The sequence below is a fragment of the Amia ocellicauda genome, chromosome 3 (genome assembly GCF_036373705.1).
Source record: "Amia ocellicauda isolate fAmiCal2 chromosome 3, fAmiCal2.hap1, whole genome shotgun sequence".
NCBI classification, from domain to species: domain Eukaryota; kingdom Metazoa; phylum Chordata; class Actinopteri; order Amiiformes; family Amiidae; genus Amia; species Amia ocellicauda.
This window is the reverse complement of record NC_089852.1, coordinates 3,652,182-3,679,936: the sequence shown is the minus strand read 5'-3', so window position 1 is coordinate 3,679,936 and position 27,755 is coordinate 3,652,182. Positions and strand designations below refer to the sequence as shown.

General features: G+C 39.6%; 2 protein-coding genes across 3 annotated transcripts; one reads left to right on the top strand and one right to left on the bottom strand.

Annotated features, from left to right (window-relative positions):
• Nucleotides 1-47: 47 nt before the first annotated feature.
• Nucleotides 48-19,451, top strand: LOC136732467 (ninjurin-1). The gene is made up of 4 exons (XM_066697763.1): nt 48-217; nt 15,125-15,362; nt 16,160-16,347; nt 17,721-19,451. Exons 1-3 carry the CDS (start codon nt 155-157, stop codon nt 16,309-16,311), a joined length of 453 nt encoding a protein of 150 aa, XP_066553860.1. The 5' UTR covers nt 48-154; the 3' UTR covers nt 16,312-16,347; nt 17,721-19,451.
• A 1,605-nt stretch (nt 19,452-21,056) lies between these two features.
• On the bottom strand, nt 21,057-27,131 carry LOC136732441 (caspase recruitment domain-containing protein 19-like). Of its 2 annotated transcripts, XM_066697760.1 has the most exons (6): nt 26,974-27,126; nt 25,785-25,924; nt 25,538-25,694; nt 24,900-24,968; nt 23,986-24,054; nt 21,057-22,410 (listed from the first exon to the last, which is right to left on the bottom strand). In XM_066697760.1, the coding sequence occupies exons 1-6, from the start codon at nt 27,005-27,007 to the stop codon at nt 22,310-22,312; spliced, it is 570 nt and encodes a 189-aa protein (XP_066553857.1). In that variant the 5' UTR covers nt 27,008-27,126; the 3' UTR covers nt 21,057-22,309. The 2 variants fall into 2 exon arrangements, with proteins under 2 accessions (XP_066553857.1, XP_066553858.1); XM_066697761.1 differs by lacking the exon at nt 24,900-24,968 and having other exon boundaries at nt 26,974-27,131.
• Nucleotides 27,132-27,755: the final 624 nt, after the last annotated feature.

Here is a 27,755-nt window from a genome sequence, read left to right as displayed (position 1 = left end):
CTGTGTGTCTGTGCGGCCGCAGCGCGCTGTTCCGGATGTGCTGCAATCCCGCCCCCATTCGGAGAAAGCAGCCCGGCTCCCTCAGGCAGACGCGGAGTTTCTCTCTCTTGCACCCGCTGCTCTCGCTGTATTTTCTGCGTTTTTCTGACGGAAGATGGATACTGAACACATCGAAATGAACGGAGAAGCCGACAGGAGCAGCGCGGCAGCTCTGGAGGTAAAAGATCAATCATGCTTTGCAGTAAGACCATTATTAACAGTGAGAAGACATCTTCAGCTGAATGGGATACTCCATACACACGCACCAGGAGCAATGTGAAACAATGTACCGCCAGTTTGTGTTTTACATGCATTACTGTAGCCGCGTATAGAGAACAGGGACACAGAATTAGTCATATCCTTCTTTCTCCTTTTCTTTGCCTCTATAGGAGAGCAGGTTTCTTTTGACCAAGGCCGGAGACTTTATACTAGCTGCCTTTTTAAAATGGTGCGTTGCCTGAACCCTCTCATTCAGTTTTTAGATTGTAAACAAGTGCGGGAAATGCTGGTGGTTATATAATTATTATAACTATTACAATTATTGTGTTTTAATGTGTGTTTTTGTATTTATCGTTGATCTGTTGTCATGTTGGTCTGGTCAAATGGTGTGTCCACTTGAGGAGGAAAACCCAGCGGATTTCCCCCTTTTCGGTGGGCTTTTTCAGTTTGGGAAATGTTGAAAGAAAGACCAGTCCAATGCAGCGGATGACGTAGGCAGCTTTGTCTGTAGTCTAGCCTGACCAGGACAATGCACTTGTTGCTGAAAGAAACGGATTAGACTCTGCGTCTTGAGCATTTACAAATGCAACTTGAATCAACCTACAATTTTCAATAGCAACACAATCATCGTATGTGTATAGAGCCATCTATTCATAAACGCTGAATCAAGACAGTAAACTGCCGTAATATGTAAGCAATTGGTAACTTAATAAACATTGTTGTAAAAATGTATTTTACTAGAAGCCAACTGTAACTATCCCTAACGACACCTGTCTGATTTTCTTTACTTGTCTTGGGGAGTATTCTTAAGGGTATCATGACTTGTACAAGGAATACTCTCAGTGATTAAAATGTTTGTGAACTTTTACTATCCTGTAGACCATTCTCTTAACATTTACTAACATGACACTTCATTTGTACCACAAGCCATACATAAAGCCTGTGTATTGTGTTTTTGTCAGAAAGGGAATGGGAAACGAATTCTTAAAAAAAATATATATATATTCTGCAAGTTATACTAAGTGGTGTCATGTGAACCAGAACACTACAACATACTGTACCTACAAATTGTGTGTGATAAACTGTATTATTGAGCACTATTTACTCACGACTTAAAGCATACTGTTCTGATAATGACAAATGTTGGTTTCACTGAGCAAAATTACATTTTGTAAATAAACATATCAATGGAAAAAAATGAAAATGAAGATGTGGTTTAACATGAACCCCGTGAAAATGCATCTTACTTTCACAGCCTCTTTATGAACAATGGACATATTCAACACAATCTTAACTGTTGTGTCCTGAGAGATATTATAAAACTGATAATAATATACTATTTCACTGAGAAAGCAATGGTGACATTTATTAACAGAATATGTGCTAGGTCAACAGCACTAACATAATTCATGATTAAGTCTATGGACTCTCATGGAGCTGTTGGTATTAGCATGCAAACTATGTTAAAACAATAATCGGTCTTATTCATGCAATTTTAGAAGAATATCATCATCAGGGACTAAACTTTCAGTGGCAACTTGTGGTGTATCTATTCCAGAACAGAAAAGGAATATAACCAGTTTCTGGCTGGAATTACTGTGCTATTTAATAGCGGCTTCCATATCTATGTATATATGTGTAAAGCATCCGTGCACTTCACTCCCATTAGGTGCTGGCCCAAATAAGGCAAAAATATACAAAGAAAAAATATTTTGTAGCCACACTCTCACTTATTGGGTATTTAGACAGGACCCAGTAAGTGAGAGTGTGGCTAAAAAATATTTTTTCTTTATATATTTTTGCCTTTAATGCGGCTACAATGTTTTTTTCTTTATGTACATCACTGCTTCAGTTATCAACAATAGGAATTGAAAGTATGAATCAAAGAGGGGAAGGGTTGGTCTGCTTTTTGCCAGTGATTGAACTGCATTTTAAAATGATTGAGAATAAATTAGAGGAAATTGTGAAGGGGTGAGGTGGAGTACTTGTGGTTCAATGCCAACCACATAAAACAACAGCGATGTAGGGACAAAAGTTTAAAGGAAATACCCAGCTAGGAATTTTTAACATTGTGACTACCTTGTCACAAGATTCTGCTTCTGTGCCTATATGTTTGGACAATGCAAATCTGTAGACTCACAGATTTGGTAGTAAAATATAGTAGTCAGTGTTGTCAGGAAAATAAATGTTATTGGTACAATGTTGATTGATAATATACAGATAATTTATTATAAATGGATTTCTATTTTTTTTTTAAATGTTACTGTTGTTACATTCATGTAATGTATATAAAACAAGACACTGGTAACATCATTTACAAACACGCACAACTAAAGTAACTTATGTGTCTGCAATATTGCTACAAATCTTTTTTTATAAATTAGGAACACAAATTCTTAATAAACATTGGAACAACATCCAAACCACAAGCTTACAGAAATGTTTCTGAAATGTTGTTACGTTGTGTCTGTACCAAACAAAGCAAAACAATACTATGCTATGGTATGGGCTGAAAGCGTCTATTTAACATCTTGTGTAATTTGTTCATTCAGTAATGTACAGTATGCTGACATTGTCAAACTAAAATGCTGCTCAGGAAAAAAAAAACATCTATAAGCATATCATAAAAATAGACAGGTTCAATTCATGCTGTAACACAATTTAGGTGTTGGCTGTTAAACCTCCTGCAAAATGAACAGCTGCTCTCCCTCTGACATTTTGAGAGTAGAGATTCTAGGCATTGGAATCTGAGGTTAATGTAGATAACACTGAGGCATGCATGGTGACTAGATAACGATTAATCTTAACAGTAGTTGTATAATTCCTGTGGATATAGGCAGTGTTGCATTATGGTTAGTGTGGTGAAGCAAAAGCACTGAAATTCTGTGTATTTAAGTGTATAATTTACATGTGAATGTCGATAAAACATGCATCGTTCTAGTGCTTTGTGAAGGAATAACGGAGAATTAAAAACAACACACGTGTTCAATGACCACAATGTGGTGGTGACACCCTGTTAAACATGTGCATGTGCACCTCTTTGTTTCCGAATGCTTGCTATTAAAGGTGTGCACTTGACAGCTGCAGTTTGTTGTTATTGTGTATAAATGCTAATGCAGGATTGTGCTCTTCTGAACACTTATTTATGCGCATATCACATTGTGACCTATAGACAGGAGGGGTGCTCAGTCTCATTAGCAAGTGTATGAATGACATTAATTTGGGTTTTGTCTTTAAGTTGTATACTTAATTAGCATTTTTAGATTTCATTTTGGTGGAAGGTGGATTTTAATTGTTAAAACAGGAAATTGTGCAAAATAAAATACAAATTGCAAAAAGCAATATATAATATAGGTTAATAATATTAACAATTATAATTTTGGTTAATTATAATCTAATAATGCAGCTGAAATGTGATGTGGCCTGTCTTTATTAAAATATAAATTGGTTGGGGTCTTTCAACAGTTGGGCTTACCAAACACATGAAAAATGTGTTACTCACTTCTGTTTGTATAAAGAAGTTTATCACTTAAAAACAAAACATGAGGGCTAGAGTTGATGTGAAAATAAATAGCTTACAGTATAGCATAATAGCCAGATAGTTATCTTACTAGAGTCCACATTCCCATGAGAAAGGCATATGTGCTTCTAGTTCTTGAGTGTTCCTCAATTTTGTTTTATTTGTGGTTCCTCACAGACACACACACAGGGCGCCTGTATTGAAGAGTAACGTTGACATCAGACGCAGTCATCCAATGTGGTGAATATTATGGCAGTCTTCTGTCATAATATTCAATGTGGACAAGTGCAAGGTATTACATGCAGGTAACAAAAATGTCCACTATAATTACACTATAGGGGGATTAGAACTAGATGAAGTAACGCATGAGAAAGACCTAGGAGTCTATGAGGACTCCTCACTTTCTCCATCCAAGCAATGTGGGGAAGCAATAAAAAAGGCAAACACAATGCTAGGGTATATTGTCAAAAGTGTAGAATTGAGAACAAGGGCAGTGATGTTCAGACTGTACAATGCACTAGTTAGAGCTCATCTGGATACTGTGGACAGTTCTGGGCTCCACACTTCAAGAAAGATATCGCTGCTCTAGAGGCAGTTCAGAGGAGAGCAACCAGACTTATTCCAGGTCTGAAGGGACTGTCCTACTGAGAAACTGAGGAACTGAACCTTTTCACCCTGGAACAGAGGAGACTACGTGGGGACTTGATCCAAGTCTTCAAAATCATGAAAGGCATCGACCACATCAAACCAGAGGAGCTTTTCCAGATCAGCAGGGACACACGCACCCGGGGACACAAATGGAAATTGGGCTTCAAGGCATTCAAGACAGAAAACAGGAGACACGTCTTCACACAGAGGCGTCACCATCTGGAACAAACTTCCCAGCGATGTGGCTGAAGCTGAAAATTTGGGAACATTTAAAGTCAGACTGGATAGGATCCTTGGATCACTCAGTTATTAATGGACACCAAACGAGCATGATGGGTCGAATGGCCTCCTCTCATTTGTACATTTTCTTATGTTCTAACTCAAAATATTTGTTCTGGATCAAGGTTATTTGAATATTTGTTGTATGCAGGATAGTCTACAGATCACTGGTTTAGATCAGGGCTGCGCCAAGATGGCCACTGGTGTCGGCTGAGGTGAACTTGGCTGGGGAACCCATTGTTTTCTGTGCAGCTGAAAGTTGGTGATGTCATCAGAAGGAGCCATGTCAGTCCTATGTGTCTTGACAAGGCCCATTTTAGAGGGGGGGACATATGACATGTAACATATAACAATGACTGATACCATGTTGGAAATGTGAGATGCCGAATAGGAAGATTTAAGAAAATGTGTCTTTCATGAAAGCAGTGCCTTTGAATTCCCACGTGGTTTGTTTTATGTAGTTTCATAAAAATACATTTAAAAAATATTTTATTCATGGCATGCATTTTTCATCTTTACAAAGCATGCTTTTATGACCAGTTTGTTTTATCAAATCACTTTTTCGGGGGGATAGAGTGGTGGATCACAAATGGAAATAAATTATTCATAGTTATTCCAAACTGATGTGACATGAGCTGGGCCTATTGACCCATAGATAATGAGAGCCCCTGCTGAGCTGAAGATGAAAGATGTGACTTCCCGATGCTGGCAGTTTAGTCTTTAAGTCTACCTCACTCTCACTTTCGATGGCTGGGGTAATCTCAGACACCGTAGCACCACTGGGGATTAAAAAAAAACGAGTTATTTTTCCCCCTGAAGCCCTTAATAACAGCAGTTTCGATCACCCATCTGAGGTACGTTAGAGTGGCATTCCAGCCGCCTGGAACTTATTGCCATCCATTTGTCATTAGGCTTCACGGGAAAGGCTTATCTCCACAGGAGGTGAAATATGGCACGCTGGCTAAATGCTCTATAGATCGGCAAATTGAATTCTGTTGGTTTCACTGGTCTCAGTTCAGTTTGTCAACTCCGGCGTTGTAAAAGACTGGGATCCCCCTCACAATGCCCGTCATCTCTGAATGGTCAAGGTCAGAGTCCAGGACTAGCCACTTACATCAAGTTTGACTGAAATAGGTGTGTTATCTGGGGGAGACAGGACAGGAATAAAGAATCAACGCCAATATTGAAGAGAAGGCAATGAGTTATACTTTTCCAATTTTTATTTTCAGAAAACGTGACTTTCTGAAAATATTAAATTTTCAATACTTATATTTGGACTAAAACCATACATGTTCAATACTGTGTGCTCTGCTGTGTGTACTCCAGCGAGTGTTAGTGTGGGACTATGACAGAGCAGGCTGCTGCAATAAAAAAATGGCTTGGTGCTCAATAAATCAAGCAATAGGTGTCATTAACAATATGTCACACAAGGCAAAGTGGATATTGACCAGGAGATCTTTTTAAAATGATCTAACGACTTTCTGTCCTTAGAAAAGACTCCATTTTAGCCGTTTTTGTTTGTGTACACTGAAACCGTTAGTATGTTACTTCCCCAGAATGAATATAAGCTTTGTAGATTCGTTGTGCGAGACAAAATTAATGATTGCTTAATTGCGAAAAACGCCTTTCCTGGAATCCATTCAGCTCACTTTGCAGTTTTCCAACTTGTGAAACGACAGTTCTCTCTAGAAAACAGCTTTACCCGAAATCTGACGTGTTTTGCAGAACAACTGGCTGCTGACAAAGACGCTGCTTTGAGAGCAACAGGGAAGAACGGAGGGTATAATATCTTTACAAGGTTATGGCCTTAAGCTTTCCAATCAACACTTTAGACCAGTGTTGACAAACTTTAATGGAGTCAGACACACATCTGACCCTGACAGCCCCGAGGACTGAAAGACACAACAAACCAGACAATTCACAAACAATTCAAAAGCAGGATTTATTGGAATATATCTGACATTGTTAGTTTGAACAAAATAGATATTTTCTTCTACTTCCTGCATCCTGGGTTCATGTTATTTGTTCCTCTGAAGGCCACAGGTATAGGTCGCCTACTGTTGATATTTTTTACGTTGTTGATCTATTCCCAGGTGAAGGTGCTTAGTTCTCATTATTTCAAAGAGCACCATCTGTCTGTATAAATGAATATGATGTTGAAGGACTGGGGTATGTAAGCGGACATAACCTACTTTGCTTTGAAAACAACTTTTCAGTGAGATTCATCTGGCAAGGAAATGGAAACTAACTTATTAATTCGCCAGATTCCCAAGGACATGTAAATAGAAGCAGATGTGGCAGCTCTAAAAGGCCGCACGAACTTTATACACGTGAAGAATGAGTGAGCAGACACATAACATTTTATCTGCCTTATCCAACAGATCAGGATAAGAAGAACCATTAAAAGGGGTTTTCTGGTGCCGTTCTTTGCTTTTCTAAAGCATTCCAACATTATGTACAGATATTTTAAATGTAAATGTAACATCTTATTAGTTTTGCATTTAGTGTATGTCTGGGCTTGGTCTAGTTTTAATTAGGGATACAGGAAAAGGTAGGACTGGTATTTGAGATGCATTAGGTTGTTTCAGAGTTATTGTCACTAATATACATTTTGCACTGACAAATCTCTAATTAAACAAACGATTTTATTAATGATAAAATACGTTGGTGTCCATTCACAGAGCAGTGTAAAAATTACCTAATGGTCTGTGATTTCTGTAGTCATTATTATGACATGTGAAGTCACTCTTCGTTACCTCAGCTGTCTGAGCTCTGAAAGATCTGTGCACATTAACGACTGCACAAACTTAAATGTTGATCATGTATAACTAATTTAGGTAAATCACCTCTGACTAACACATACATTAGTGTATTATTTGTTTAGCCCTGGCTGAATAAGATGTTGCTGGATGCAGGGAATGACGGCTTGTTCAGATATCAGTGAAGTTGACTAAAAATGAAAAAACAAATCCCAGAGGGCTGAGTGTGCTGGAAGTATAGGCTGGAAGAGATTGCGATGATGTCACCTTGCCCACATGCTTGCAATACCTTCATATGTAAATTGTGGTAGAGAATTAGGTGGCCGGGTCACACAGGGCCCTGCAGTCTGACGTGCTTGTTGTGAGTCAGACGGAGGAAATCAATGAGACCTTTTGTGCTTTCTCCGTCATTCTCTCTCGTATAAAGCGGTCAAAAACACCACACATTGGATTATCTGCTGTATTTCGTTTCTTTTATTATTAAAGTTTATATGCATATTAAATGGCTTTCCAAAGCCTCACCTGTGCCATCTACTGGTTTCAGAACCTCTGTTCAATCAAAAAGTGATGTACATTCATTTCACAAAGGACATTTTCAGTTGTATACACACCCTGGTTTGTTTAACAAACAGCTGCCATTTTGTTTGGACCTTGTGAGGTTGTGTTTATCAGATTGACTTTACATGTTGTTCTTCATCCAGTCTGTCAGCCGTACTGCACTTTAGGAGTGTCACACCGAAACGCAGCTTATTGTGCTTGTTGAAGTTTAACAGAGATAAGGGATGTTGTTTCTGAGTGATCGTGGTTGTGGCGCTATGGAAGCGAGGGACTGACGCAGGGGAAGGAACTTGTGGCGTGGTAGTTATGATAGTGTGTGTACGTGAGAGGGCATCTCATTGGTTAGCTTGAAGCGGAGTGAAGTGTGATTGTGGTTGTCCTGCTCTTGAACTTTAGTTTTAAACTCCATGTACAAAAATACACCGCAGACATTTTCCTGGAATGTATTCGAAGGAAAAGCTTAAGTAGTGTTATGCTGTAGACAATGGTAGATCCTTTAAGGTCTAGTGTTTAGGGCCACTGATTTCTATTACTTGGTGAGAACCATGTTAATACAGTAGTTGTATTTTAATTTTAATGTTGAAACCATGGCAGCCACTGACTAATACAGCCTTGTCCTCAGAAGAACCCGTCAGACTTAAAATGCTGAAAACAATTTTATGTTCTGCATTTGCATTCGTAACTTAAGATGCTGGCAAACACCAAAAGACTTGTTCACTCTTGGCATTCTGCACCTGATCAAAATCTGTTATTTTGATTTTGATTTGTTTTGGCAGTAAAGAGAAAGTGTTAAAGAAGCAGTGAAATACTGCAAACAGCTTGTCAGCAACTCCTGACTGAAAAACAGCAAGTCTGAGGAAGGGACTATAGGCCTGGTGTTAGTCATTGACTGCCACATAGGTGATATTTTAAATACATGTCAATGTGTTACCACTTTTGACCTTTCAGTTACATTTCGGGGTCAGAAATCTAGACCCGAATAGAGCAAACAAAATCTAAAACTGGCCCAAACCTCTAAAACGGGCACATTGCGTGTTTCTTACATCAGTGACAGATGGGATAACACATCACACATGGAATACGAGACTAGAAGATTAGAATTGAAGTAATTGAACAGGACATTTAAGATTTGGCATCCTAAAGGGATTGATTTCATGAAGATATACTCAAGAACCAACTCTTTGTTATGCCTTTGATCTAAATATGAAAGTGTGCAAGCAAGCCAATTGTACCCTGTGGCATTCAATCATTTTAATTGTGGGGGACCTAACTACAGTGATAATAACTGTGTTTCTTGTATCGGCATAATAGGTAATTCAACTGTAGTTTTAATTAACCATTGTACAATAACACATTTAGGAGTTTCCACATCCTGTGAGGAGCTCAAGATTCGAATCCTGCAGAGATCTTGAATAATTCATCACTGCATTATGAGTCGCAAATAAGCAGACACAGACCTAGAATAAAATGAATACATAATTGAAAAATGTTTGAGGAACAAGAGCCAATTGGATTAATTACATTTTAGGGGAACACAATTATAATTTACTTGCGTTCGCAAACACCTAATTGAAAGTCTCGATATGTTTTAGAATATGCTAATTTCCATTCACTAAGGATAGCCTTTCATTTTAATTTGTCCACAGGCTTATTTCATGAGCACTAATAAATCTGTTGCTTGTCCATCCCGTTAATGAAGGGATGTTTCTGTGATCTGTTAGCATGGGAATTGTGTATGCCTTCAGAATCAAATCAGAGAGATGCCACTTAGCTACCTTTTTCAAACCCTAGCTAAGTATGTTTTTTTTTATTTATTTGGCAGCTCAAATTATTTATTGCAGTGCTGTGAACATTTGTTAACACACAACAAAAACTACTACTACTACATAGAAGTGGGAAAAGATGACCTAGCATTAATGAGTCGATTAAGAGGCAGACACTGCACAGTTCTCACAGAAGATGTGAGCTTAATTTATTTTGGAAAGCTCTGTTCACATGCTGAGAAAAGCTCAAGAGGCTGTGTTTTTTTGTTTTGGCTAACTGGTGTGCACAGGGGTGCCTTATTAGGGTCATCACCGGAGCTACATCCAAAACAAACACACACAGTTCTTCACTGAAAAAGATAACCCAGGTTGTGCACTTTTGATACCAAACTCTTGATGTTTTGTACATTTGTCTTGGGAACAGAACCATCTTTTTGGATACATATAGATCTAAAGGTCAAGAATTTTTGTCTTTATTTTGTGAAAAGCCAACACAAATAAAATCCCCCAAAAAGCTGCCAGAAAAAATATTTTTCTATTTTGATATTTAATTTAAAGTTCCTTTTAGTTTCGTTTTCATTTTTTAACAAAGCATTCAAATAACACTTGAACAGACTGTTGTTTGCCTTTTCTCAGCAGATGAGCGACGCAGCCGGTCTTGTACTGCTCGTGAAGCAGAAGAACAAATATTTTTCACCCGTTTTTCTTCTTGATTAATCGCCATGTCTGTGATGTTTCTGTACATACTTATTTAGTAAACTCGGGTGGAGTGTAGTCGGATATTATTCAGTTCATGTTCCGCTTGAGAAACCACTCTTGGCTTTAGACCAACCGTAGAGCTGCGGTCATTGCCTTATATTGCCCTCCAGTTTGGAAGGGATAATTAGGTGGGGTTGAAGCCTCGACGAAATCCAACTAAACAGACAGAGGAATGTATAACCTCCTCTACATAGTGAAAAAATGCAATAACAGCACTGAAACTGAAGAAAATCCCCCCCAAAGAAAACCACTGTACACAAACCCTTTGCGCAATAGACTAGCGATACTCCAGCTGTGCCAGACTATAACCATGACAGGTGACCAAATGCTATTGCTTCACTAAGGAAATTACAATATTTGAATGTGCTAATATAGAAACTCCAGTCTTGGGTCTGAAGCGTAATGTTGGAGATCCAACGTTAGGCACAGACCAGACAAAACCCTATCTTAAAAAAAAAAAAAAATCTGAACTACGCTCTGCTGTAAAGACGTACATAATTGCCTTAAACGACACATTCACAGTTAACTGATCCCCATGAGCTGTGGGCCAGACTGACTGATGGTAAAAACCCGTGTCCCGTTCCAGCCCGCTACCCTGGAAAAGCATTAACCAGGCTAGAAGGATTTCAAATCGAACAGGTTCACTGGTTTTCTTTAGGGCCACCCGTTAAATCATTTACAGCGATACTCCAGACACAGGCAGCTACGCTCCGGTGTTTCTTGTCGTTGTATACTTTCTTCAGTTACAGAATAGCAGTTTTACAATGTTGTTTTTTATTTAAATAATGTAGATCACTATTCTGGGTTGGCCACCTGGCCCTTGGCACTGCGATTACTCCCACGAGACTGGCAACTGGAAGCATACAAGACTATAGTTTGTGGAAGGAAAGTGGATACTCTGCTGCCACCAAGTAGTTCCACAATGTTATTTTAGACTTTTTCAGTCTAACCCTGTCATAAAGACATACCCAGTATTTACTCTTTCTTAACTCTTTATGGATCTATCTTGAACAATCAGAAAATTGTACGTTAGGTTTGTGTTTTTAATGAATTAACTGTTCATATTTAAGGGCCTAGCTTCAAAATGGCAGTGTTGGCTAGGGCTGGGGTTCAGCGTGTTTGGGTTTTAAATGAAGGGGTAATCTATTGATGTACAATAATGCTGTATTGTGCCAAGACCCTTAATACAGATTCTGAACACCATTTAAGCATTTAGTGGTTTTCAAACCGGTCCTGGATTACCCCCTGCCCTGCTGGTTTTTGTTTGAAAACCACTGGCCTGATTCATAGTTATACTTGTATTGTGAGAATTGCTGTGCAAATTAAGTCAAATATTTCCATCCCTGTAGTAAAGAATCTAAAATGAATTCAAATGGTCTTGTTTAACTGAAGGCCATAAAGTAACACCCTTCAATAAAAAAAAAATATATATATATACTTCTGTTACAGATGGCTTTAAAATAGCAGGACTTGATCCAGATAGCACACAGTGCCCGTGTCTTATCTAGGAAATGCAGAATGTTGACTGAGTAAAAACAGCGAGAGCAGCTCAAATCACCCGGGGAAGATGGAGAGTGAGGGCGCCGTGGGTGAGGGTGTCTGCTTAGAAACAAATAATAATAACAAGAACACAGCCCGTAGGGGGAGACATCACATGGTTTAAATCTAAAATATAAATACAAAAACAGCCGACGGGGTGAGGAGTGTAATGGAGAAACGCAGTACAAGTCTGATATGTGAAGATAAGTGACCCAATGGGACACCGCGCCCCCCGGCATCGTGTTCAGCTCCAGGCTTCATGCTCTATGCATTGAGAGTGCACACCCAGCATATTTTTTTGCGACGTGACCTTTGCTGTGGATAGTTCTTCTTTCACATTGCTACACCATCTTCTCTCACGAGCATTAGGGCAAGCAGCCAAAAAAAAAAAAGATACAAAAAAAAATAATCCTATTGCTTCATCATGTCCCTGAGGTTACAACAATGGCCCAAACAATTGTCAGAGCAGGACATTTATATCGAAAGACAATGGAGGGGGAAATATTTGCCTGCCTGACCTAAAAAAAAAATAATAAAAAAAAATTATATATATATATATATATATATATATACAGTGAGGGAAAAAAGTATTTGATCCCCTGCTGATTTTGTACGTTTGCCCACTGACAAAGAAATGATCAGTCTATAATTTTAATGGTAAATCAATTTAAATCAATTTATAACTTTTTTGAAATGCGTTTTTCTGGATTTTTTGTTTTGTTATTCTGTCTCTCACTGCTAAAATACACCTACCATTAAAATTATAGACTGATCATTTCTTTGTCAGTGGGCAAACGTACAAAATCAGCAGGGGATCAAATACTCCCTCACTGTATATATATATCTATCAAGGTCCTGTATGTACCGTAGGGTGAAAGTATTCTACAAAACAGTTACTGTCGTTATTTATTTATACCAGAATCTATGCCTATACTTTAACATACAGTGCATCCGGAAAGTATTCACAGTGCTTCACTTTTTCCACATTTTGTTATGTTACAGCTTTATTCCAAAATTGATTAAATTCATTATTTTCCTCAGAATTCTACAAACAATACCCCATAATGACAATGTGAAAGAAGTTTGTTTGAAATCTTTGCAAATTCATTAAAAATAAAAAACAAAAAAAGCACATGTACATAAGTATTCACAGCCTTTGCTCAATACTTTGTTGAATCACCTTTGGCACCAATTACAGCCTCAAGTCTTTTTGAGTATGATGCTACAAGCTTGGCACACCTATTTTTGGACAGTTTCTCTCATTCTTCTTTGCAGGACCTCTCAAGCTCCATCAGGTTGGATGGGGAGCGTCGGTGCACAGCCATTTTCAGATCTCTCCAGAGATGTTCAATCGGGTTCAAGTCTGGGCTCTGACTGGGCCACTCAAGGACATTCACAGAGTTGTCCTGTAGCCACTCCTTTGTTATCTTGGCTGTGTGCTTACGGTCGTTGTCCTGTTGGAAGATGAACCTTCGCCCCAGTCTGAGGTCCAGAGTGCTCTGGAGCAGGTTTTCATCAAGGATGTCTCTGTACATTGCTGCATTCATCTTTCCCTCGATCCTGACTCATCTCCCAGTTCCTGCCGCTGAAAAACATCCCCACAGCATGATGCTGCCACCACCTTGCTTCACTGTAGGGATGGTATTGGCCAGGTGATGAGCGGTGCCTGCTTTCCTCCAGACATCAGTTCAATCTTTGTTTCATCAGACCAGAGAATTTTGTTTCTCATGGTCTGAGAGTCCTTCAGGTGCCTTTTGGCAAACTCCAGGCGGGCTGTTATGTGCCTTTTACTGAGGAGTGGCTTCCGTCTGGCCACTCTACAATACAAGCCTGATTGGTGGAGTCCTGCAGAGATGGTTGTTCTTCTGGAAGGTTCTCCTCTCTCCACAGAGACACGCTGGAGCTCTGTCAGAGTGACCATCAGGTTCTTGGTCACCTCCCTGACTAAGGCCCTTCTCCCCCGATCGCTCAGTTTGGCCGGGCGGCCAGCTCTAGGAAGAGTCCTGGTGGTTACAAACTTCTTACATTTACGGATGATGGAGGCCACTGTGCTCATTGGGACCTTCAATGCTGCAGACATTTTTCTGTACGCTTCCCCAGATCTGTGCCTCGATACAATCCTGTCTCGGAGGTCTACAGACAATTCCTTGGACTTCATGGCTTAGTTTGTGCTCTGACATGCACTGTTAACTGTGGGACCTTATATAGACAGGTGTGTGCCTTTCCAAATCATGTCCAATCAACTGAATTTACCACAGGTGGACTCCAATCAAGTTGTAGAAACATCTCAAGGATGATCAGTGGAAACAGGACGCACCTGAGCTCAATTTTGAGTGTCATGGCAAAGGCTGTGATACTTATGTACATGTGCTTTTTTATTTTTTTATTTTTAATACATTTGCAAAGATTTCAAAACAAACTTCTTTCACGTTGTCATTATGGGGTATTGTTTGTAGAATTTTGAGGAAAATAATGAATTTAATCCATTTTGGAATAAGGCTGTAACATAACAAAATGTGGAAAAAGTGAAGCGCTGTGAATACTTTCCGGATGCACGGTAATTCAGGTTGTGTGTGGTTTATTATTTGTGAACAACCTACAAATAGATGTCTATTCAATCTTTGACATACTGTAATTATGAATGTAGTAAAGTTGCTGTAGGTGTATAAGGGGGGATATACAAGGAATACATTAAACACATTCACTGCAAATGGGAACATGCACAGTGAGAAATATAAAGAACATAAACACAATCAGATAAACAAAAAACACAAAACAATTTCTGGCAATCAGCAAATTCAGCCTCTATAATTAAGCCACTCAGTTCAGGGTGGGCCTCTGGCAGCCATTTAATCCGAGGTATGAGAGTTGAGATTCTTTTCATGAAGAGAAAAAGACTGGATTCTCCCCCTGTGCTCGATGTGGGAAGCAGTCACAGGCAGGCATTTTAAGACACCGCATTTGATGTCATGAAAAGACCGGTGATTGTTTGTCTGAGTGTGTTGGAGTGTATTCAGTCTCTCGCTCTATATATATTCCAGAGATCTCGGAGTGGCCGTGGTCGCCGCAGCGCCAACCCCATCAACTTAAACCATTATGCCAACAAGAAGAGTGCGGCGGAGAGCATGCTCGACGTGGCACTGCTCATGGCAAACGCGTCGCAGCTGAAGGCCGTCATTGAGCAGGGGCCGGACTTCAGCTTCTACATCCCCCTCATCGCCCTAATCAGCATCTCGCTCACGCTGCAGATCGCCGTGGGGGTGCTGCTCATATTCATCGGTGAGCCCTGCAGCCGGAGAACCAGTACAGACACACAGTGCTGTGTACATAGTCCTCCGCTTATCAGTTTTCCTTTCACACAGCTGGTGAGACTTACCAAAAGCTTTCGGACCATGCTCAGTGTGTGGCTCAAGCTGCGGTTAACATGTAAAGTGCACGTCAGCCCTTGGAGATACCGTATGCTGGCGTGTGCGACTTGGTAACTGAAAGAGAATCATACATGATGTGCTTTTCTTGACTAGAAAGTTGTAGTAGTAACCGTGGAGTCCATCTTGGTGTGGTGCAATCTTATGAATACTATTATCTTAAGTTACCTGGACAGGTCTTTCAAGGCCCATCTCCTGGCAGAAGGTAGCTGTAGTCATCTGAACGACGCCCTTTAAATTGCTGGCAAATGTGCTCCGGTCACATGAAGTTATTTATCTGGTACCATTGCTCTGGCTTTCCCTCGAGGAATATGAGCTGGACTCATGGGCCGTGTCACTTTACTGAAGCAGCATGTTGCAGACTCATCATAGCTACCCTGTCTGTTATAATGGACCAGCCAGGCATAGCAAAATAACCCTCTCCTCACACTACATGGCTAGAGTATAGCACAATGGCTGTGCTGCTGCTGCCAGCCAAATAGAAACCAGTTTATCAGTACAGCATGTCCACATATTCTTCCTGAACCTGAGATTTGTGTATAAGGTGACAAGATTCCTTCCTGAGGTCATGTGATGACAGTAAGGATCTTTTTAAATGTTGTAATATGCCAAATGTATATACGTTAATAATAAAATGTTTCTTGTCTGCAGTTCGGGACAATCTGAATGATGAAAACAAACAAATCCGACTAAACCTACTCAACAACATCGCCACGGGGCTGGTCTTCATCATTGTGGTTGTGAACGTCTTCATCACAGCGTTTGGGGTTCAGAGACCCGTCACACCAAGCAGTTCACCATAGACTGGAGCTCACAGGTGCTGGACACCTGGACTCGAGGTGAGGATTGAATGTCCCAAAAGCAATACATGCGCTGTGTGGGAACTTTCTCCAGACTCATTGCTGTGCTTTACGTTTCCGTGACCTTGTGTCCCATTTCTCAAAGTAGCACTTGTTTACAAATACTCTGGCAACAACCATTTTCTATGCTTCAGCTACTCCCACAATCTTCCTCGAGAGCCTTGCCATACCACAAACAAGTTCTACATTTAAGGTCAGGTGCATGGGTGCATTTCTGCAGAGCAGGACATCCTGTGTGTCCCCCAGAGATTAATGTTTAAGACTTAGGACATCTCAACGTTACACTTACTGGGACACCCGACTGGGGAAAAAGCAGTATTTTTAATGAATCTGCTAATATAAAAGATCAGATTATTTTATACACAAACTAGCAGTTAAAAAAAGAAAAGAAAAATCACGAATTAATCTGGTTCTTCATGTCTCCCAGCTTCTGTGGTCTTGTTTGAAACATGAATTAGTGAAATCTCTACGTTTTTCCACAGAGGATTGAGATTTGTCATTCTCAGATTCAGCGCAAATTTGATGCAGAGTCTGGAGGCAGAACAGTGTGACTCATAGTGGTGGTTTATCTGAAAAGCTGGCAGGGATCAGGAAAAAAATAGCCCTGTGTGTCACGGTTGTAATTATGTCTTAATCATGGCACTGTGCTCTTAATTAGGACCTTCCAAATCTTGCAATGCCACAAGTATTGCTTTTAGTGAAGACAAAGCTATCAAGTCAAAGTTTTACTAATCTTGATTTCATCCCTCATTATTAAATCGTGAGATCTCAGGTGTTCCTTTTCACGTCACCTGGATAAAATAAAAAAAACTCATCCGCGTGGCTCTATAACCTTGCAGGTGTTCATAAGCTAAATGATACACTGCAGATGCTTAGTAAACACAATCAAGGATCAGATGAACATTTTGTTTTCTAAATAATAATCTCAGTTATTAGTAACAACTTTGTATTCATTTCTGAATGCTGTTGCACATTGCGCCTTTTCTTACACGTCTGTGGCAACCATTGTGGCACATAATAGCGTAACACTTTGAAGTTGCAGATGCTCATAACAAATGTGTTTCAATTTGATGATATTCATGGGCCAAATGGGTTTGTGTCCCCTACAGACAATGGCCGATCTGATCACTAATTAAGGATGTTTAGAATTTATTTTTCAATTAGCAACCCTTGTTATTTGCTCTTTTGAATCTAAAAAGGATGTTTAGAATTTATTTTTCAATTAGCAACCCTTGTTATTTGCTCTTTTGAATCTAAAAATAGCAGCTCAAGCTTTTGTTGTCATTCAAACTGAACAATTATGCTTTTTTCTCCCCCTGAACCTGCTTCCATTTTGTTTTTGTTTTCTGCAGCAGCACTAGTACTGAATCTGCAGAGAGAGCAGGGGACCGAAGGCATTAGACACTCACCGTCAGACCTGAACACCACTAGTTCTACCTGCAGAACCTGGACATTGACCTTCAACCTATTTACCACCAACTCAGAAGCTGACTGAATTGACTTAAATTAAGGCAAACTACAGACAAGATTAACTTCAGTTAACTAATCCTTCTGTTTCAGCACAGCTTGCTCGTTAAGTATATACACTCTTGTATATAATGGTAAAGAATACATTGCATGGAAAAAGGTCATACAAACCGCAAAACGGTATATTTACCTTAGGCCTCCTGTGGCCTAAAGAATACAGCGCTACACCAAATTAATACCAAATAACCTTTACAAGCTTGTTTTCATTTGCTGTTTAAACACACCTCAACGATTGCAATATAACAGGCCTTTTTTAATAAAAAAGGAACATAAATCACAGAGACGGGTCAATTTATGTTCTGTTATATTCTATATTTGCTTTAACGTCTTGCAAGTCTTTAGAGTTAGGGCTCCCCCTAGGGTGGTGTTAGTGCCATACAGTTTATTTCTGCTAAATCAGTGAAGCAGAGTTCAGCAGTTGCCTTTCTTGTTGGTTTTATCTATGCACAACACTTACAAATACATGGTGCAAAACTAATCAATGACTGATGTTTACTACATGATGTAATTGCTTCTACTGAGACATTTTCCTGCATCATTAATTTATATCAGCTTTTATAATAATTATGCAACCCTCTGCCTTACATGTTACTGATCAGTATTCATTTTTTAAAAGGCCAGTAGCCTACTAGTCACAACTCTTATTTTCCTACAGTTTCTTTTTTAAATATAGATAATTTTAATTTTTTTATCATGAAAATAAGAAAAAGCTGAAACTATGAGTTCGACTTGAAGTTGCAAAGCTATATTCAAGTTGTACAAAATGAACATATTAAAAAAAACTTTTATGATGCAGTCACTTCATAACAAGGTGGAATCAGAACTATGAAATAACAAATAAACTATGCACTTTGAATTGCTGTCGAACATGTTAGCAATATTATGAGCTTGCTGTCTGTGACAGTGGGCGCAGTTTATCTGTTCTTATGAAGTACAAAAGAATGCACAAAAAGTCCATGTAAGTTAACGTGTTTAGATTGGGTTGCTTCAGTTAGCTTTGACTCTTATTATTGATGTTGTGAAATGTATCGAGTGTACATATCAAGTTGTATTATTCTCTAGTGAATGAGGCGTCTTCCAACTTTCTACACCTTTTACCTGCTTTATAGGGCGAAAGCTTCCTCCCACTCAAAAAGGGTTCCTCTTTGTATGAAAGAATAAATATGCAGGTGTTGGATAAAGGTTTTACATGACCAACGGGCAGCGATGTGATTTATTAAATCAAATTGAAAACCTGCTTTTCCAGGCTCTTAATCTGTAACACCTGGACCTAATTTCCTAGTCTCCCTGTCCGTGATGACACTGAACATCCTGTTGGTGCAACGGGGGTGGACAGCGCTTTCGCTGCTCATCTTTGGATGTCATGAGGTTTCTGTGTACACTGACATTTGAGGCATGTTATGTATATAAAATGTGATTTGTGGTTTACTTTTCTGGGGACCAAGTAAGTAAGCTCTGATTCAGATTTTTATTTTGTTTTATTTAAAAGTAATCTGTCAATAGGTTTTACATGTATTTTAAAACGTTTGCTAGATTTAAATAAATGTAAGAAATAATGTCTTGTCTGTTGTTGTTGTCAAGTCAAGAATAAGCCTATTTGGCTATAATTATTATTACTACGCCCTGATCCAGGGCAACTTACAGTTGACAGTACTTTAAGCCTATTAAACCAATTAACCCTCTGAACATAAGGTGTTCAAATGATTCATAACTTTACCCGAGTCATTAGAAATCAACTGATTCATACGATGATTAAAAAAACAAAATATGTTACCCTTTTAGGTGAGTATCTGACTTGTTTAAACAGCACTGCGTGGAATGAGCTAATTTTCTCAATTTCTTTACCTGCTCAAAACTCTGCTGAAGTGCAATAATTCTTCAGTACTTTATCAGAGGTGTGGCAATTTAAAAACATTTTCCCTATTCTTCTGTTTTTCTGCACAAGATAATCAGTCATATATATTGTATAAGAGATGTTATCCCATGCAGTTTGGGGCGAGAGGACCGCAGAGCTGTTAAAGACAAATGTACGTCCTGTGAAACTGACACCATTTGCATCAAGTGTCCTGAAACGTCGCTGCCAGTTGAAGCATTTTTAAGTCGTGATATTTCTCTGACACATATACATGAGAACAGGTGTAGAAATGTAGTGAAATGCTGCTCTGTGATTGGCTGGTTTATCACATGTGATTTATAATACACATATTTGTGCCAAAGTGCTGATTAGAGGACTGGTGTTACTAGGCTTTAGCTCTGGCATATTTTCAATAAATTAATCTTCGTGCTACCACCGCTTAAGCTCAAATTAAAAAGCCATTACAGTCCTCCCAGGGGGTACCAGCCAGCAAACAATGAAGCTTTTAACTACGGTAATTCTCTCTATTAAGTCTCTCTGCATATTAACGGATCTACTCTTGTCAATACCCCAGAGGCCATACGTGAGATTTTGTACATCAAGGAGCACGTTGTTACAAGAAGCATGTAGATATGACAAATATTAATATAAATACGTCCTCGTGTCACAATGATTAGGGAGCCTCTGTAGGGGATCTGAGGCAACTTCAGATAGTAATACAGGCTGTGGTTTTTTATTTATTTAAAAATTCAAGCTTGTTGTTTTATCAATTTTAGCCCATTTATAACACTGGATTTTTTTTTTGTAATTTAAATACCAAGTCTTGTATAACAGGTAGAGTTCAAGGTGGCCTATGAATGAGATCTTATGAATCTAGTAGTGAGGCACCCTATGACTGACAATGTAAGAAGGAACTGTCTTAAAACTATACACAGATACAGCAAACAAACATTTCCAAGTAAAAATCAATCAATCAATCATACCATGTTTGTTTATCTGAAGTCACAAATTAATCTCAGACCCTTAGATGCAATATATTGTATGTTATTATCTTTAAAATATTTCACCAATTCCAGTTGTGTATGGTTAATTAATAAACCAGACCTCTATTGTAACAGAAAACAAAAGTCATTTCTATGAATATATAATGTTTATATCACCACAAAGAAATTACAAATATAGAAAACAAGGCGAGAAAACCTTCCATAATTATTATTAATTGAGTCTTCCAGATTAATCCTTGATTACAAACAGATCTGTTCAGTATAATTGATCTGGAAATAGATATTTTATTTTAAAAAACAAATAAAATACAAAGTTTTACCTCTCGATGTTGAAATAATTCAGATGCTTAATAATCTTTTCAGATGCTGACCAACAACATTGCATAGGAGTGTCTTGCTTAGTTTCAATACAGAAAGAGTGCATTTTATTCTCTCTAAGAGAGAAACGCTTGAGTAACAGGCTCCATAAACTCCACATTAAGTCTCTGTGAATGAGGCCCTGGTTACTCTACCTGACGTAATATATATGAGCACCAAACATATGAGCACAATGCATCAAAACAAAGGAACACACATTGAACAGCAAGCAAACTTGAACCCTGAAACAAAAATGAAAGGAATGAGAGTATAGGATCCCCAATTTGTCCAGGGCTGATAGACTAAGCACTGTGTTGTTGCAAGAGACATGTATTTTTATATTAAAACAGGAAAGTAACATTTCAAACATGGCACAGATGAAGAGTAAGTGCAATCTGCGTCATTCGCAGGCAGCCACTCACGAGCCTCTTCCCCCGGACTGTGCAGACACTCAGATGGCCAATGACAAGAATGTAGACCAATACATTTTAAGCACCACAGCTGGTGTCTCAACAGACAATCGATCTTCTGTCTTTGGGATGAACCGCTTGACGACTGAATGCAATTTTGCTTATCAAGAGATATACCCTGAGGCATACACAATACTGTAGAGCCTGATCATAGGTAGCTCATGGCTTCAAGTAGAGTTCTACCGTACTGAAAATAACTACGTTTCAAACCTATTACCTTCCCTCTAAAACGTCATTTTGTCTCAGACAGGTTACTGAACACTTTCCCTAATCCACTTAGCAGTTTGCCGAGTGACTTTCTCAACCAGACTAAAGCTGCCGTATTAATAAATATGTCAGTGCTCTTAATAGTGTGCAAGTCTTGAACCTGTACTTAACATTTGCATCTTCCAATTCCCTTTTCAGATTGAACTCATTTCCATCCTGCACTAAAGTTTAGCGAATATAGCCCTTGAGGTTTAGGGGTTTACATTTCAATAGCCATGACAGGTCATTCATACTCTTATGAAGAGTATAGCAATATTTCATAAATATTATTTTAAAAGGCCTCTTGGGGTAGGAATATGGATATAATATTACAGTTATAATAGATCATTAAAATATATATACATATTATACACATGCATAAAAAAGCAACATTTCCTACTGATGCACTTTTTTGGTAACATTATCTTTCTTGTCCTGTGCTGATTTTGGCACAAAGCTTTGGCAGGGGGCTTTAGCGATCTCTAGTCCTCGGCGTAAGATATCAATACTGCTTTAGCCCGTCTGCCCAGTCCTAGAGCAGAGAATCCAAGTATCTTCTTGGCTTCTCCAAGAGCTTTACTCTCTGAAAAACAAAGGAGCAACGCCTGAGCAAAAACAATCACATACAACGCATTACATAAAACCAAAAACAAAAGTATTCACCCCCTTGGACTTTTCCACTTGTCATTGTGTTACAACATTAAATCAGAATGGATTTAATCAGGAGTTTTTGCCACTGATCAACACAGAAAATGTCCGTAATGTCAAAGTGAAAAATTTAATCTGCTAATTGTTCTAAATCAGTGGTTCTCAAACCTGTCCTGGAGTACCACCTGCCCTGCTGGTTTTTGTTCCAACTGAGCTCTTAATTACTTAACTGAACCGTTAATTTAAGTAATTTGAATACATTTGACTGTCAAATTGTGTAACTGATAAAATGTTGGCTCCTTAATATTTTCTTTATACAAATGTATACTTAACTTAAAACCCCTACTGTTAAAAATAATTAAAAGGCTCTGATTTAGGAAATGATTAGTTCAATTAAGGGTTCAATTAAGTAATTGAGAGCTGGTTGGAACAAAAACCAGCAGGGTAGATGGTACTCCAGGACAGGTTTGAGAACCACTGTTCTAAATTAATTACAAATACAAAACAGAAAATGTATAATGTATAAGTAATGTATAAGAATGTATAAGTATTCACCCCCTACAGTCAATATTTGGTAGAGGCACCTTTGGCAGCAATTACAGCCATGAGTCTCTGTGTTTAAGTCTCTACCAGCTTTGCACATCTGCACACAGCAATTTTTGCCCATTCTTCTTTGCAAAATTCTTATACTCCATGAAGTTGGATGGGGACCTTTGGTGAACAGCAATTTTCAACTCTTTCCACATATTCTCAATTGGATTGAGGTCTGGGATTTTAAAGTGACTGGTTAAAGCCAGTTAAGCCACTCCAGTCCCAGGTCTCTTGCAGGCTTCAGCAGGTTTTCTTCAAAGATTTCTCTGTACTTTGCTGCATCCATTTTCCCCTCTATCTTTACAAGATTTCCAAGCCCTGACGCAGAGTAGCATCGCCATAGCTCAGACACCACTATGCTTCAGGGTAGGGATGGTGTTCTGTGGTGTTAGGTTTGCACCAAACGTAGCGCTTAGCGTTGAGGCCAAAAAGCTCTATTTTGGTCTCATCAGACCATAAAATCTTCCTCCACTTGGTCTCAGAGTTTCCCACATGCCTTCTGGCAAACTTTAGCTGAGATTTGATGTGCGTTATTTTCTCTCCCATAAAGGCCACTTTTGTGATTACTTCAATTATTATCTGTTTTGTATTTGTAATTAATTTAGAACAATTAGCAGATTAAATTTTTCACTTTGACATTACGGACATTTTCTGTGTTGATCAGTGGCAAAAACTCCTGATTAAATCCATTCTGATTTCATGTTGTAACACAATGGCATGTGGAAAAGTCCAAGGGGGTGAATACATTTGAGAGCCACTGTACATCACAAACTTCATACTGAATTGGTATTATGTGTTAAAAATAAATTATCTTCTGTATATAACAAATTAAAACGGGGAGAAAAGAAAAATGTTCCACTGACACATATTTTGTGACCTGAATTCCCTGAACAAAACTGAAAAGGAGGCAGTGACTCACCTGCACCATAATAATATAGAAAGGCGATCCCGACCGCAACGCTGAAGCAACTGATGAAGAAAAACGGACCTGAAAGGAAAACAACGTGACTGTTGCAGATCCTCACAGAAGACACAAAACCAGTCATACAAGCGCGGACAGCCTTGAGCAGCATGGAGACGTGTAACGAGCTTCATTCAATTACATGCTTAATTTATCTCACGTTCTCACAGGAACTACCGTAGAGTGTGGATTTACTAGCGTGTTTTTCTTTCCTTGATTTGTGAATTAATTTCCCTGTGCCAACTGGGGGAGATGTGAAGTAATTAAACTGCAGGAGACCCCCGGGGACACAGCGACAGGACCGCCGCAGACCAGCGATCACAGAGCCCCCGTTAATCAGCTCCCCATTACGGGAAATCTATAGCACTGCCAAGTGGCCAAATCAAACACGACTGCTGAACATGAATGGCGCGCTGCCTGCGTCACCAGATTCACTATAATTTAAAGATTTTTGTTTACTTGGCTTTTTTTTTTTCTCAATTATGCATCAGATCTCGGGCATCCATCTCCCGGTTTAAAATTGAGAAAAAGTAAGAAGTGTGGTATCCCAGGACCCATTATAAAAATGCTCAATTTTGTTTAAATAAGTCTAGTTTGCACCATTAGTCTGTCTTGGTTCACTGTCCTTTTAACAGGATGCGTCCAAATGAAAATAAGTGATAAAACCAAGACTGAGTGCGTGTAAAAGGCCTGGACGACTCTATCGAGCCTCTACATTATCGGAGGGGTCCTAAAGGATTGTGTTCATAATATTAGCAACAAATAAATAGCAAAGAAGAGCAATATCATGTGTGTGACTGGGTTTAGAAACAGACAACTGCAAACATTTGTCAAACTTAAGGTTACTAGTATGATTATGTGGTTTGATTTACCCCTGTCATTAAGAACAAATCTCTCCCTGAGGTCTGGATGAATGTTAGTTCCGTTAGGTTCGGGTGTTTCTGGGAATAAAAGTTGTAAATGGTTAGTTGCACTGCAAAAAACACAGAGCAAAGTGGCAGTAAATCAGTCTATGTTAACATCTGCCACTACGTCCAGTGCAAGATGAGTGACTGTCTACTGCTGGTTAAAATAAGGTACACTACGCATACTAATAGTGTAGCAACACGGATCTTCCACCTTGTAAAGTATCATTATGTGACACTTTTGACACAGATTCCACACACACAGTGTCTGCTTTACATTCAGGAAATGAAACTTGACAGGATCATCACAATTCAAGTTAATCTTCGGCTCTAAAGGCCACTGATCAGAACAGCTGCTATGGGATGCAGAATGAAATATGAATCAATGAAAATGCATAGATCACAGTTTGATAAATCCAAAATATATATCCGCTATTCTCTACTATCAATAAGGTCAGAATTAAGGACATGCAAGCCCGGCCATCATTCGTTACCTCGATATGGTGCAGAAATCAGGAATTCAAAGTAGGCCAATATTCCAGGCGTTAAGGAACACAGCAGCTCTCGAGACGGCTGAAGTGAACATGTTTGCCGGGCAAACTTACCCCTCTTTCTCCTTCTGCTGGGGAGGCCGAGGTAGACGTCCTCCGCGTGGATCTGTAGAGCTCTGTAGAGTTCGTGACAGGCCTCCTCGCCTTTCTGCGTCAGGTGACCCAGGAGCTCGGCCAGTCGGACACCCGTGGGGACTTTCAGGTTCCTGAACTAGGGAGCACAGCAGAGCTAGTGTTGGTCCAAGACCTTCAGGGGAAACCAAGCAGGCTCTTAAAACGGAGCAAAAGGGAGGCGTCTTACCTTGTGCGCCTCCTTGTCACTCAGGATTTGAGGGTAAATTCGGTTCAGCTGCAGAACCAGTTTGTCAACCAACTCTGTGTTGAGCCTCTTGTCACACCTCAGAAACTGGCAGTCCTGGACCAGCTGATCATGGTAGCTGTCTGCCAATCAGAAGGATAGTAACACAATAATATGTGTGTGTGTATATATATATATATATATATATATATACACATTATATAACTTACTTTTCCTGATTGATAATATAATATCACCAGTTTAACACTTTCAATTAGGTAAGTAAACAGACCTAGACATGGCACAGCTGTTAATAGCGCTTTTATAGGGGGCTAATCCTCCTCTGGGTTTATCATCTCTTGTTGTCCCTTCATTTGTTTTGGGGAATGACTGTCCAACAGTTTTAATGTCAGCCGTGTTTGGCGTTTGAGCCTCCATACACCTGCATGTTGTGTAAACCAGCCATCATTTAGGAAACGAGTTGGGTCACATTTGTTATCATATTAAAACATGTTCCTGCTTATGAGCAGCTGCCATTTGAATTGCAATATTTCATACAGATGCAAAGTGCGTATCAACAGTCTGTGTCCATGCTTTACAGGCAGTTCAAATAACCGATCGTATGTGTGTGTTGGTTAGTTGAACTTGTTCCACTGTTTTCTCCTCAAAAGACAGACGCCTTCATTGCGAGTCACTCCGGACTCATTGCGGCTGAAGCTGCATAATGTCGACACATTCAAGTGACGAGTCCATTTTATTAACATGCTGTATTTATATGCAGGGAATTACTATTCAAATTACGGCTGCATACATTACAGTTTCAAGTGCACTCACAGTTGCTAGCCCATTAACCATATGGACTTTCAAACAATACGAATTACTGCAAGTTTGTTTCCTCCTGCTCTCAAACTGACGCATCTATTTCTCCCATTTTGCGCACTATTTTCGCACAATCAGAGAACCAGACCAAGGCAGCAACCCTTCCCACTTGACCAGTCACTCTGGAGCAGCTGCTCCCATTAAACGGGTGAAAGAAGTGCCGGACAGTTCAGCGCGCAGCTGAGGGCGCATTTACAGCAACAAGTCCTGCGTCCGCAGCGCCGCCGCCCGTGAAAGCGGCTTCAGCGCAATATCGCCCTGTTTGCGCACAAGAGACGGGACTCGGACGCGCAGCGCGGTTAGGACCACAGACCTGACATAGTGGACGATCCGCAACTTCTCTCCATTTATGGCGGCTCTCGTCTCTCGCTTCGCCCACTTCCTCACTTCTCGTCCCTCCCGTGACGGCAGGTCGCGTTCGTGCTGCGCAGATGTGCGCAGGTCTGCGCTGCTCCACCAATGGGAGCGCTGGGATTGTGCGGACCTGCGCAGGTCTGTCCGCCGCGCTGGGCCGCTTCCACGGCGCGTCACGGCATGCAAACCAAGGGCGTGTGAAGAAATAAAAATAAACGTGGCCTGCAATATTTGTTTCCCCGACACATATTTCAATATTTTACAGTCTTAATCGAGTCATTTGCCTAACACACACATTTGAAAGAGGAAGAGGCTTAAAATTGCTGGACATTACAAATCCTGGTTTTCTTTATGTCTTGTAATTGTCTTTATACACATTAGGTCCATAAATATTTGGACAGTGACACAATTGTCATCATTTTGGCTCTGTACGCCACCACAATGGATTTGAAAGGAAACATTCGAGATTGCATCTTTAATTTGAGGGTAGATACATCCAAATCGGGTGAACGGTGTAGGAATTACACCCATTTTAATATGTGGTCCCCTCAATTTTAGGGGCTCAAAAGTAATTGGACGAACTAACATGAATTAGTAATATTCAATACTTGGTTGCAAATTATTTTACAGTCAATGACTGCCTGAAGTCTGAAACTCCAGCAATGCCAGCTCCAGCTCCGCTCCGGCTCGCCAACCCTAGACTGGAGTAAGGTCATCGTCTAATGGTTAGACAGAGACCTG